The sequence below is a fragment of the Bombina bombina genome, chromosome 4, assembly GCF_027579735.1.
Source record: "Bombina bombina isolate aBomBom1 chromosome 4, aBomBom1.pri, whole genome shotgun sequence".
NCBI classification, from domain to species: Eukaryota; Metazoa; Chordata; class Amphibia; order Anura; family Bombinatoridae; genus Bombina; species Bombina bombina.
Window position 1 is genome coordinate 334,916,046 of NC_069502.1, and position 14,533 is coordinate 334,930,578.

The 14,533-nt window shown below is 35.7% G+C and overlaps 1 protein-coding gene across 3 annotated transcripts in view; it reads left to right on the top strand.

Moving 5' to 3' along the window:
- Positions 1–13,840, top strand: part of TIPARP (TCDD inducible poly(ADP-ribose) polymerase) — a 57,897-nt gene extending 44,057 nt beyond the window's left edge. For all 3 annotated transcript variants that reach the window (XM_053710082.1, XM_053710081.1, XM_053710080.1), the window contains exons 4-6: positions 1,697–1,878; positions 9,262–9,531; positions 13,196–13,840. In XM_053710082.1, the coding sequence (XP_053566057.1) occupies positions 1,697–1,878; positions 9,262–9,531; positions 13,196–13,643 (900 nt within the window). In that variant the 3' untranslated portion in view covers positions 13,644–13,840. The remainder of the gene's footprint in view (positions 1–1,696; positions 1,879–9,261; positions 9,532–13,195) is intronic.
- The last annotated feature ends 693 nt before the right edge of the window (positions 13,841–14,533 follow it).

Genomic DNA, 14,533 nt, shown 5'->3' on the forward strand with positions numbered 1-14,533 from the left:
GGCGTTTACACATGACTTGATATATAAAACCTTCCCTGGCTCTCACAACAAATTTCTATGGCTCCCTAATATCCTTGTTACTAGCTTCTAAATTTAATTTAGTACAATTCTTAACACCTGTCTTAACCGTATGGAATTTAAACTTACAGAATACTAAGTTGTTTTTCCCTAAATGTGTTTCCAACGACTTGTTATACCAGATACAGAGTACAAAATGCATGAGAAGCTACTCCTTTAGGTTTATTTTTGTCTATGATTTCTTTTTCTTCTTCTTTGACATCATAACCCATCAAAATGTGTTTAGCTTGCAGGGAAATCACATCTCCTTGTTTTAAACTTTCTTTACATACAAATGCTTTTAATTTCTGTCTGTATACCACAGCCATAACCAATACTTAAAGGGAAAGTCAACACCAAAATTGTTATTATTTAAAAAGAAAGATAACTCCTTTACTACACATTCCCCGACTTTGCACAACCAACATTATTATTAATATACATTATAACATTTAAACCTCTAAATTTCTGCCTGTTTCTAAGCCCCTACAAGACAGTTTCTTATCACATGCTTTTTATTAGCCTTTCACAGCAAGACTGCTAAATCCATGTGGGCCATATATATAACATTGTGCTCTCTCCCGTGGAGTTGTGCATGACACTGCACTAATTGGCTAAAATGAAATTCAATAGATAATAAATAAATAGCCATGTGATCAGGGGGCTGTCAAAATAGGCTTAGATACAATGTGATCACAGAGGAAACATTTATATTAGTATAACTATGTTTGCTGTGCAAAAGTTGGGAATTGGTAGTAAAGGCGTTTTCTATCTTTTTAAACAATAACAATTTTGATGTTGACTGTCCCTTTAAGTATAGAAACTTTCAGTATAGGTAGCTATACCACAGGCAACATCAAATGCTGATATAAAGGTAAATTATATATTTGTAAACTGTTTAATACACTACAGCAGTTAAAATGGATCATTGAGAGCAAATTAAAGGGACAGTCAAGTCCAAAACAAACTTATTTTTCAAATATGGCATGTCATTTTAAACAACTTTCCAATTTACTTTTATCAACAATTTTGCTTTGTTCTCTTGGTATTCTAGTTGAAAGCAAACCTAGAAAGGCACATATGATAATTTCTAAGCCCTTGAAGGCCACCTCTATTTTATTTACTTTTCACAGCAGGGGAGAGCAAGCTCATGTAGGCCATATAGATAGCATTGTGATCACGCCCGTGGCTAGTGGCAGACACTGCACTAATTGGCTAAAATGCAAGTCAATAGATAATAACTAAAAGTCATGTGATTAGGGGCGGTCAGAAGATGCTTAGATACAAGTTAGTCACAGAAGTAAAAAGTGTATTAATATAACAGTGATGGTTTTCTGAAACTGGGGAATGGGTAATAAAGGGATTATCTATCCTTTTTAAACAACAAAAAATCTGGTGTTGACTGTCCCTTTAAAGGGGAGAAACTTTTTGGGTAAACTGTCCCTTTAAGAAATATGAATAAAAAAAAAAGATTCCAGCTCTGTTGGCAGAGTATAGGATGTACTGATGATAACCTATTTTTTATGTAAAAAATATTCTGAAACACTAAAATGTTTGAGCAAGATAAAATTAAGTTACACAGATTAAATATTTTAATAAATATTTTGTTCAACTAATTTTTAATTTAATTTTAAAACAGCCTGTTGTGAAACTAATAGAAGAGGCCAACTGCAGAGGGCTAAAAGAGGTCCGCTTTGTTACATGGCACAACCAATACATATTGAATATAAAAGATGGATTTCAGCAGAATGCTTGCTTCCGAAAGGAAATCAAAAGGCGGCCTTTATTCCGATCATCTGTCATGCTTTTGCCACATTTACAGTAAGTAATTGTTTTAAATTCAGTGTTTGTGGGTTCTGCTAGTTCTTACTGTGAGTTACTTCTCTGAAACCAGAAGTTTTAGGTTCTTTTTATTTGCTCTCAGGACTTAATTGCTGTTAATCGTTTAAGTGCTGACTGAGGGGAAATGTGCAGAATATTAGAGACTTTTGTTTAAAGGAACATCAAAGTAATTTCTTTACATCAAGCAAATAATTACTGCGAAAAAAAGACTTAATTCAAAATCAATTTTTTTTTAAATTTTATTGGCAAAATTGATATTGTTTACAGTCCAGTGACATACCCTTTAAAAATCCCAATGAGTATTATTATCTTATCCCCTTTGATGTAGTCAATGAAGGACTACTACACTGAGCAAGAAATCACTGTGTATAATGTTTTATCTGATATGGTGTATTTAAAAATGCCTTGCAGTTCGTTTTCTTTTATTTTTTTTTGTTTTGTTTGCAAAATGATTGGTTCTGTATTGAGAGTTTTTTTTTATTACTTGTGCGCTGTGTCACTGACCTCACAAGCTTTGTGAGTTCTGCTCGTCAGCCAGTGAGCAATCAGTGCCCAGGGTTCAGTTGTAGTAACATGCAATCCCTTAGCTTCAAAATAAAGAAACTGCTTTAACACAACCTTTATTATGCAAACACCTTTTAGCATGTTTAAACAACGCTCTTTTATACACATTCTATACTTTAATTAAAGTACTTTATGTTTGCCTAAGAATGTCCCTTTAAGGGAAAAGATTAAGCCGTGCGTGTAGCAAATACTGAGATAACATAAGACACATTCCTTACTTGGAAAACATCTTTCCTGTAGTAAAGACTAAACTATTGAGTCCATCTGCTTCTTCCGCATTCCTTATCTCTCTACATTCCTCACCATTTATTACCACATACCCCCTCCTTTCTTGTGTACGTGTGCTTTGTCCCCCAACTCGTGGCTGAACTGCAACGCTACTGTAATCTTAGAATACTTGATAGGGGTCTACTGTATAGCATATGCGAACAGTTTATCATTGCAAAACATCTCCATACTAAAGAAATGTTTTAAACACATTTAACTGTTATTCAGTTAATAAACTTTCACTCAATTTGCAGTCCAGGAACACACCTCTTGAAAAGTCTGTTGAGTATTTTTATTTTTTTCACCTTTGCTCTGGCCAGTTAGGGATAAATCAGCTCATGAACAGATCAAGCAATCACTGCATAGAATGTTTTAGTCAGGGTTCCTGCAGTACAGGTATATCTGGTAGGTGTGGAAAACTATTATTTTCAGAGTAAACCTTACAGGAAAAGAGGGCAACATAAGAATTAAACTAAGTTACAGAGGGTTTATTTACGTGATATTAATGCATTTAATTTAACAATATTACAGCTAGACCTAAGTCAGATAAATATGATTTTTAAATGCTCGAAAATAGTGCTAAAAAATGATAGATACATTGAACTGAACCATAAATTAGATCAAGGCAATAATTATGTGGAAATTATGCTTATTCTTGTTTGGGGTGGAAAAAACAGCCTCCCAATGGGACTTGTGGTTTGCTAAGGATATCTTTAGTAACGGTCACAAACATGGGTGATTCACAAAATCTATTTTAAAGCAGCTGTTCACATTTGCCTGGCCCACTCCTGGAAAAGAGCACACTGAGGTTTAGTATAACTAATCATGTGCAACCAGCCCTTTCTAATTAAATATCAGAGACTGGAAAGAGCTTTTGGAAAGTATAAAAAAAGGCTTTGCATTTTAATTTAGTGAAAGGGATAAATTCTCCATATTACACACAGAGAACAAAATGTGCATCTGTAAGTGCATTGCACATTCGTCATGTTACTCTGTAGAAGAAGATATGCACATTCATTGTTTAAGAGCTTCAGTGTATTCTCTTTTGATTACAGTTGATTTAAATGCTGGTTATGGCATCTCGCATGCACAGCAGGATGCAGTATTGTTGAGCTTAGGAATTTGCTGTCCCCTTTGGTATCAGGCAAGAAGGTATTAGCTTGATTGACACCTTGACATGCTGGGGCTAGTTGTAGATTTCACTGTTGCAATAGGCTTAGCTGATGGTTTTTGCCCATTGCTTGGAGACCCCAGAAGAAACTAACCAGTCTTATTAACCTCTTGGTTACCAGAGTTACACTGCAGCCTTTTGCCTTATAATGCATGTGTAAAATGGCCCTTTACAAAAAGTAGTTGGAACATTTTTTGTCTTTTACATTGTTTAGTTTAATGCAATTTCAAAAGACCATGTATTAAGTAAAAGCGTATAAAACGTTTGGGACTTTTAAACATTTTACTAAAAGCAATTTATATATCTATATACTTTCAGTCCATGTGTAATAATGCTTTGCTAGCTGTGATAATGTATGAGAGAGAGAGATTGAGAGAGTGAGCATTTAGATACCTGGGGGTCGATCCGATATAAAGCGTCGCCCGCAAAAGCCGGCGACGCCAATATTTGCGCGGATTTGGTATCACATATACGGCGTAACCTAGAAGTTACGCGCGTATATTTCTGCCGTCGCCCGCAGTTTTTTGGGCCATAGGCAGGTATACCAAACCCGCGCAGTTTGGTATCCAATATGCAGCGTAAGGACTTACGTGGCGAAAATGGAGAAAACTTACTCCATTTTCACCTCGCCACAAAAAGCAGCCGTAAGAAGCCTTACGCTGACTATTGGAGCCCCGTAACTCCCTAAACTAACTAGAAAATAAACCTAACACCTAACGCATGCGCAATGTCTATCTCCCTGTCAACCGCGATCTGCTAAAATAAACCTAACACCTAACGCATGCGCAATGTCTATCTACCTGTCAACCGCGATCCCCCCCCCCCCCCCCCGAAATCCCTAATAAAGTTATTACCCCCCTAAACCGCCGCTCCCGGACCCCGCCGCCATCTACATAAACTAACCCCCTACTGTGAGCCTCTAAAACCGCCGCCATCTACCTTATCTATCCCCTAATCTGACCCCTTACACCGCCGCCACCTATATAAAAATGATTAACCCCTAATGTAAGCCCCTTACACCGCCGCCATCTCTATTAAAATGATTAACCCCTAATTTAATCTACCTACCCCGCCGCCAGCTATATTATCTATATTAACCCTAAGTATATTATAGTTAATATAGGTATTACATTATATATATTAACTATATTAACCCTAATTATATTAGGGTTAATATAGTTAATATAGTTACTATAGTATTTATATTAACTATATTAACTCTATCTAACCCTAACTAAATTTATATTAAATTAATCTAATTCATTTATAAACTAAAATGTTCCTATTTAAATCTAAATACTTACCTATAAAATAAACCCTAAGATAGCTACAATATAATTAATATTTACATTGTAGCTATGCTAGGGTTAATATTTATTTTACAGGTAAATTGTTAATTATTTTAACTAGGTATAATAGATATTAAATAGTTATTAACTATTTAATATCTACCTAGTTAAAATAATTACCCAATTACCTGTAAAATAAATCCTAACCTAAGTTACAAATACACCTACACTATCAATAAATTTAATAAACTACTAACATCTATCTAAAAATACAATTAAATTAACTAAACTAAATTACAAAAAAAAACAAACACTAAATTACAAAAAATAAAAAAAAGATTACAAGATATTTAAGCTAATTACACCTATTCTAAGCCCCCTAATAAAATAATAAACCCCCAAAATAAAAAAAATTCCCTGCCCTATTCTAAATTCAACAAATTTCAAAGCTCTTTACCTTACCAGCCCTTAAAAGGGCCTTTTGTGGGGCATGCCCCAAAGAATTCAGCTCTTTTGCATACAAGAAATACAATACCCCCCCCCCCATTACAACCCACCACCCACATACCCCTATTCTAAACCCACCCAAACCCCCCTTAAAAAGGCCTAACGCTACCCCCCTGAAGATCTCCCTGCCGTGTCTTCACCACACCGGGCCGAACTCCTGATCCGATCCGGGCGATGTCTTCCTCCAAGCGGCAAAGAAGAATTCTTCCTCCGGCGACGTCTTCCTCCAAGCGGCAGCAAAGTCTTCATTCTTCCGGCGGCATCTTCAATCTTCTTTCTTCGCTCCGCCGCCGCGGAGCATCCATCCCGGCCGACTGCTGAACTTGGAATGATGTACCTTTAAATGACGTCATCCAAGATGGCGTCCGCCGAATTCCGATTGGCTGATAGGATTCTATCAGCCAATCGGAATTAAGTTAAAAAAATCTGATTGGCTGATTGAATCAGCCAATCAGATTCAAGTTCAATCCGATTGGCTGATTGGATCAGCCAATCAGATTGAGCTCGCATTCTATTGGCTGTTCCGATTGAAGATGCCGCCGAAAGAATGAAGACTTTGCTGCCGCTTGGAGGAAGACGTCGCCGGAGGAAGAATTCTTCTTTGCCGCTTGGAGGAAGACATCGCCGGAGGAAGAATTCTTCTTTGCCGATTGGAGGAAGACATCGCCCGGATCGGATCAGGAGTTCGGCCCGGTGTGGTGAAGACAAGGTAGGGAGATCTTCAGGGGGGTAGTGTTAGGCTTTTTTAAGGGGGGTTTGGGTGGGTTTAGAATAGGGGTATGTGGGTGGTGGGTTGTAATGGGGGGGGGGGTATTGTATTTCTTGTATGCAAAAGAGCTGAATTCTTTGGGGCATGCCCCACAAAAGGCCCTTTTAAGGGCTGGTAAGGTAAAGAGCTTTGAAATTTGTTGAATTTAGAATAGGGCAGGGAATTTTTTTTATTTTGGGGGTTTATTATTTTATTAGGGGGCTTAGAATAGGTGTAATTAGCTTAAATATCTTGTAATCTTTTTTTTATTTTTTGTAATTTAGTGTTTGTTTTTTTTTGTAATTTAGTTTAGTTAATTTAATTGTATTTTTAGATAGATGTTTGTAGTTTATTAAATTTATTGATAGTGTAGGTGTATTTGTAACTTAGGTTAGGATTTATTTTACAGGTAATTGGGTAATTATTTTAACTAGGTAGATATTAAATAGTTAATAACTATTTAATATCTATTATACCTAGTTAAAATAATTAACAATTTACCTGTAAAATAAATATTAACCCTAACATAGCTACAATGTAATTATTAATTATATTGTAGCTATCTTAGGGTTTATTTTATAGGTAAGTATTTAGATTTAAATAGGAACATTTTAGTTTATAAATGAATTAGATTAATTTAATATAAATTTAGTTAGGGTTAGATAGAGTTAATATAGTTAATATAAATACTATAGTAACTATATTAACCCTAATATAATTAGGGTTAATATAGTTAATATATATAATGTAATACCTATATTAACTATAATATACTTAGGGTTAATATAGATAATATAGCTGGCGGCGGGGTAGGTAGATTAAATTAGGGGTTAATCATTTTAATAGAGATGGCGGCGGTGTAAGGGGCTTACATTAGGGGTTAATAATTTTAATATAGATGGCGGCGGTGTTAGGGGCTCACTTTAGGGGGTTATAGATATAATATAGCTGGCGGCGGGGTACGGGAGCGGCGGTTTAGGGGTTAATAACTTTATTAGGTTGCGGCGGGGTACGGGAGCGGCGGTTTAGGGGTTAATAGCTTTTTTATTGTTAGGCTAGTGAGGGGGGATAGAGGATAGAGGGTTAGACAGTGCGGGCTATGTTAGGGAGGCGTGTTAGACAGTGCGGGCTATGTTAGGGAGGCGTGTTAGACAGTGCGGGCTATGTTAGGGAGGCGTGTTAGACAGTGCGGGTGTTTTAGACTTTAGTCAGGTTTTATAGGCGCCGGCAGTTTCTAACGTGCCGCAAGTCACTGGCGACGCCAGAAATTTGTACTTACGCAGATTTCTGGACATCGCTGGTTTGTGAGACTTACGGCACGTTAGCATCTGACGGCGACCTATATGGGATGGCTCGAGTTGCGAGCTGAAACTGCGGGCGACGCCGGTTCCCTCGCTTGCGCCGCAAACTGCGATCGATATCGGATCGCGCCCCTGATTACTTAGTTCAGTATTGTATTTATTTATAGGCCAATTACTTTTTATGCATTAAATAGATTCGCAAAAATTAGAATTTTCTTGTTCTATACTACACATGGCATCTTTGTTAGTCATTCAATCATCATGTTAAAAAAACAAACATATTTTTTTCAATATACTTCCATTTTCCATGCCAATACAAATAAAGGTCTTGACAAAAAAAAAAATGCACGTCCTTTTCTGGGTGGCATAACCTAAGAATCCACGTGTGTGGTTAACAAATTGTCTCTAGTCACATGCAAATGAGATGGGTGAATTGCGTTTGTACTTGTGAAATAGAATACTTTGACACAATCCTTTTTTTATTTAATTTGTAAGCCATGGATTGCATCAGTCTAGCATGAGGATGCATGCAGCTTAGGAAATAATTCATACGCATTGTGCCATTTTAAAGCTTAAAGGGACAGTCTAGTCAAAAGTAAACTTTCATGATTCAGATAGGGCATGTTATTTTAAACAGCTTTCCAGTTTACTTTTATCATCAAATTTGCTTTGTTCTCTTGGTATTCTTTATTAAAAGCTAAACCTAGGTAGGGTTATATTCTAATTTCTAAGCCCCTGAAAGCCTCCTCTTATCACAGTTTTTGACAGTTTTCACAGTTAGATAGCGCTTGTTCGTGTTTGCCATGTATATAACAGTGTGCTCACTACCGTGGAGTTATTTATGAGTCAGCACTGATTGGCTAAAATGCAAGTCAGTAAAAAAAAAACGGATATAAGAGGCAGTCTGCAGAGGCTCAGATACAAGCTCACCACAGGGGTAAAAAAGTGTATTAATATAACCGTGTTGGTTATGCAAAACTGGAGAATGGGTAAATAAAGGGATTATATATATTTTTAAACAATAAAAAATCTGGCGTAGACTGTCACTTTAACCTGAATACAATCTACATTTTAAAATTGTTCTATTTATTCTGAAAAAGCGAACATTTTTATTATTTTATAACTACAGGGTGTTTTTCAAATGTTGCTTGTACAAATACAAATATCCTATTATTTGAAAGACAGTTGTTGTTTATGGAGGATATTGGATTCAGTCATTTAAATTTCAGAGAGCCTTCTATTACAATGTTTCTCAAGTCCAGTCCTCAGGGGCACACTAAAGGCTATATTTTCAGGATTATCTTGAGAGCAGAAAGTTAATAACTATGGTTACTTGGCAGCTGATTATTTCACCTGTACTATACTTCAGATATCACTAACATCTGGCCTGTTGGTGTGCCCTGTTTTGAGATTCTGTCTTAAATTCATGAAATCAGACAATTCTGGATAAATTATTGGATTCTTGTTTCTAATACTGATTGTTCTTTAAATGTCTGAATTCTTGTCTGTTCCTAGGACACTTAGTGGATTATCGTCATCCTCACCAACAATGACGGACTCTTTGCATATTTTATCACCCGTTGCCATCACATCTCCAAATTTTTATCCAGAAACATGGGTCCCCATGGATTCTTCTCAAGAGTTTGTTCAAGTGCCTATGGCCAAGGAAGACAAAAGCTACAGAACGGTTTACACACTTTTTCATAAAACTGTGCCAGAGACCAAGTTCCGAATTCTTAAGATAATGCGTGTCCAGAATCTGTTCCTGTGGGAAAAATATAAAAGGTAACATCATTTTCTATTTTCCAGTCTATATAGATGGATCTTTTTAAATCTATTAAATTGTGAATGTTTCATTATAAAAGTGTTTAGGGTATCAAGATACCCCTCAAATTCAGCCCTGAGTACCCCAAACAAGCAAGATTTTGAGTATTTTCTCATTTAAGCTGTTCAGTAGCATAATAAGTGTGCCTTATTCATTTGTGCTCAGATCTGAGAATCCTTTAAATCTGACCTGGTAGGGATACTTGTGGAGTAAGTTTAGTTTTTTGTCCAGTGGGCTAGTATATCACTTACAACTCATTTAAATGGTACAGACGGTTAGTTAGCTGATTGAGTAACTGGTTTGTAGGTACCCATACATACACACATACATTCTGAGGCTTGTGATTCAATTTCCAAGTGAGCTACAAATAATTGAAGTATTTTTAATAAAATAAACTTGCTTAGGTGTATGACTGTGCTTTTCTATGGGGGCCCAATTCTAGCTTGTAGCAAAACCTGCTTAGAGGTGGAAATGCAGTAAATCTGAAATATTTATACAGCTTAGTATAGGGCTTGACACTCCCAGGAGCCAGGGACCGACTGCCTCCTAGAGTTGTACACCTGGCTGCTAATATGTAGGATTATTCTTCAAATATCTATAAACAAATACCAGTGTGTGACTCACGCCTACATTCTAAACATATTTGTTGACCCTGGCTTACTAATTAATTATATATAAATATACATACGTACTTCGGAGATACTGAGGGTTTTGTTAAAGACCACCGCAATAAAGCGAATGTAGCAATAAAGGAGTCGCACTTATTTTTTTGTTTTCCAGTGCATATAAAAGTTATATTTACACTATACGTTAGTCTATTAAGTATGCAATAGCATTATGTCTAAAAAAATGTACTTACCTTAATTAAAGGGATATTAAACCCAATATTTTTTCTTTCATGATTCAGATAGAGCATGTAATTTTAAGCAACTTTCTAATTTACTCCTATTATCAATTTTCCTTCATTCTCTTGGTATCTTTATTTGAAAAAGCCGGGATGTAAGCTTAGGAGCCAGCCCATTTTCGGGTAGCGCTTGATGATTGGTGGCTACATTTAGACACCAATCGGCAAACACTACCTATATATTTATATATTGTGTATTTGGTATAGAGTCAAGACAACTTATGTCATCTATATCAAACATTCTGTAAACTGCATACTTGTATAGTTCAAGCGACAGTCTACTTGATTTTTTTTTATTGTTTAAAAGAAAGATAATGCCTTTACTACAAATCATCCATTGTTATATTAATATATTTTATAACCTCTAAATGTGATTGTTTCTAAGCCCCTGCAGGCTGCACCTTATCTCAGGGCTTTTTTAAATCTTGCACAACAGCCAGACAGTGCTGGTTCATGTGTGCCATGTAGATAACATTGTGCTCATTCCTGTGCAGAAGGCTAATGGTTATGCAAAATCAAGCAGCAATTGGCTGAAATGCAAGATTCTAAAAAGCACTGAGATAAGGGGGCAGTCCTGCAGAGGCTTAGATACAAGGTTATCACAGAGGTAAAAAGTGTATTAATATAACAGTGTTGGTTATGCAAAACTGAGAAATGAGTAATAAAGGGATTATTTATCTTTTTAAACAATAATTTTCAAGTAGGCTGTCCCTTTAAAAAAAAAAAAGTACAGGTAGCCCTCAGTTTACGCCGGGGTTAGGTTCCAGAAGGAATGGTTGTAAATCGAAACTGTTGTAAATTGAAACCCAGTTTATAATGTAAGTCAATGGGAAATGAGGGAGATAGGTTCCAGGCCCCTCTCAAAAAATTGTCATAATAACACCTAATACATTATTTTTAAAGCTTTGAAATGAAGAATTTAAATGCTAAACAGCATTATAAACCTAATAAAATAATCACACAACACAGAATATATAATTAAACTAAATTAAATGAACAAAAACGTTTGCTAAACAGCATTATAAACCTAATAAAATAATCACACAACACAGACTTCACTTGCATTTTTCTGCAAACAGTTCTTTCTATGCATTCCAATCTGGACTGATTTATAGACAGGAAGATCTTGTTCCTTTGAAATCTGCTCGATAACTCAGGCCTGGTTAAACTGATTAATTTCAGCCTGCTTGGCTTTGCTGCAACACAAGCAGACAGCTCCACCTACAGGCTATTTTAATAAATGCACTGCTTCTCAATGCTTTTCAATAGCAGTCACATGACTGGAAAAAAAGGTTGTTATTCTGAAACGGTGTAAATTGAACCGTTGTAAAACGAGGGCCACCTGTGTATATATATATATATATATATATACGGTATATAAATGATATCTCATGTGAAAGACTACTATTATGAATTGCATGTTTTTGAGCAATTAGTCCATGAGATAGCTTGTTCACTAGCTGATAAGGACAGTTCTCACAGCTCTATTGGTTGACAGTGACACATCCTACAAGAAATTATTAATATATCATTTTTTTTCAAGACAAGGACATTTCTTTCCTTTTTTTAACGTTATTATCATTTTAAAATGTCCTCTATTAGATGCTGTAAAGCTAATATGACTTTTACTAATTTTGAATAAAATGAAAAGAACGTCAACAGATTATATGAGTTTTGAATTTCATAAAAGAAACTGGAAAATACTGGAATTGAAGCAGTGTCCACACCCAGAATGACATTTCGATCTTATAGCATAGCATAACAAATGTCAGTCTGTTCCTGTCTTCGCTTGTGCAATTCAAAGTATGTATGTGATACTAATATAGGTTTACTCAGGTGTGTGACATGCCAATCAACCGCCTCCTTTTAAGGGACACTAAGGGACACCTGTAATTACAACACTATTGTCTTGTGATAGAAGATCAGCCAAGTTAAACATTAAAATAAAAAAAGACAATTTGTTTGCTGCAAGTGTTTAATTGTTTTTCAATATTCAATCCCACCTGCCCCTTGCCTTATTTTGAAGAGCCAATCTGAACTTGTTACAATAGTAGTCACAGCTAGCCTGTCCTAAAAATGTGTTACTGAGAGACTAACACTAAAATACATTTCATAAGCTACGTAGCTAGGTTCTTCGCTCTATTGGTGCTGCTGTCATGCTGAAATCTGTCTTTCACTACATTCCCGTGCTGACCTGTTTGCACATGTGTGACAACTCTCCTTCAGATACTTTAAAGGGACACTGAACCCAAAATGTTTCTTTCATAATTGAGGTAGAGAATACAATTTTAAACAACATTCCAATTTACTTCTATTATCTAATTTGCTTTATTTTTTAAATATCCTTTGTTGAAGAAATAGCAATGCACATGGGTGAGCCAATCACACGAGGCTTCTATGTGCAGTCACCAATCAGCAGCTACTGAGCCTATCTAGATATGCTTTTCAGTAAAGAATATAAAGAGAATGAAGCAAATTAGATAATTGAAGTAAATTAGAATATTGTTAAAAATTGCATGCTCTTTCTAAATCATGAAAGAAAAAAATTTGGGTTTCATGTCCCTTTAATGGCAGCACTTATGATTAGAGTGAGGAGCATGCAAACGTCCCTTTAAAAATTGTTTTATATAGTTATTACATAGTAGATTCAGAAAATAGCAAACACTTTTATAGTTTTAGGTCTAATTTGACAGAGTCATCTAATATATTTTTATTTTTAGGAAGAAAGAATTCATGGCAAGGAAAATGACGGGACTAGATAGGATCATGAACGAAAGACACTTGTTCCACGGGACCTCCCAAGATGTTGTAGATGGGATCTGCAAACACAACTTTGACCCACGTGTGTGTGGAAAACACGCCACCATGTTCGGCCAAGGCAGTTACTTTGCCAGGAAATCAAGCTACTCTCATAATTTTTCCAAACGATCCCCAAAAGGAGTTCACTATATGTTTCTGGCTAAAGTATTAACAGGAAGATATGTGGTTGGAAATCACACAATGAGGAGGCCTCCACCGTTAAACCCAGGGAGCATGACCAGCGACCTCTATGACTCTTGCGTGGACAATTTCTTTGAACCCCAAATCTTTGTAATATTTAATGACGACCAGAGTTATCCTTATTTTATTATTCAGTATGAAGAAGTTAGTAACACTGTTTCCATTTAAAGAAGTGAATGCTGCTTAACTATTACTTAGGAATTGTTATTTAAATTTCTGAAAAGAACACAGAACTCTACAAATTCTGTGAGATGGAAAATGACCAAGTGTGCACTTGTTGCTAAATTATGTGCATAATGTAAATATGTTTTTCATTGTAAAATTGTGTGCCTTTTTGTTAATAAAACACTATTTATGTGAATAAATATTTATGTGTCCAGAAGTACATTTTACTTAAATATTTTTTTTGTGGTACAATTTTATATAATAGTAACGCAGTTATCAGTGTCCAGGAATAGGAATGTTTCATCTGAATTTAGTGTAGATGATCTTAAAGGTTTATAAGAGCAATAAGAAAATGATCTATGGCAATGAATAATGTTTTATATCCCACTGTCACTTGCACAGACCAATATGTTTAACTGCAGATACTGAGCTGAACAAGGATGATGATTTGAGGCTACAAGCATATGCCTCCCCTGATTGCTTGACCAGAGTTAATATTAATTATAACATGAATTTTAAACAACTTTCTAATTTACTTCTATTATCAAATGTTCTTCATTCACTTGGCATCTTTTGTTGAAAAGCAGGGACTTAAAGGGACAGTCTACACCACAATATTTATTGTTTTAAAAGATAGAAAATCCCTTTATTACCCATTCCCCAAGTTTGCATAACCAACACAGTTATAATAATACATGTTTTACCTCTGTGATTACCTTGTATCTATGCCTCTACAAACTGCCCCCTTATTTCAGTTCTTTTGACAGACTTACATTTTAGCCAATCAGTGCTAACTCCTAGGTAAGTTCTCGTGCATGAGTACAGTGTTATCTATAGGAAACACAGGAACTAACACCCTCTAGTGGTGAGAAACTGTCAAAATGCATTCAGAT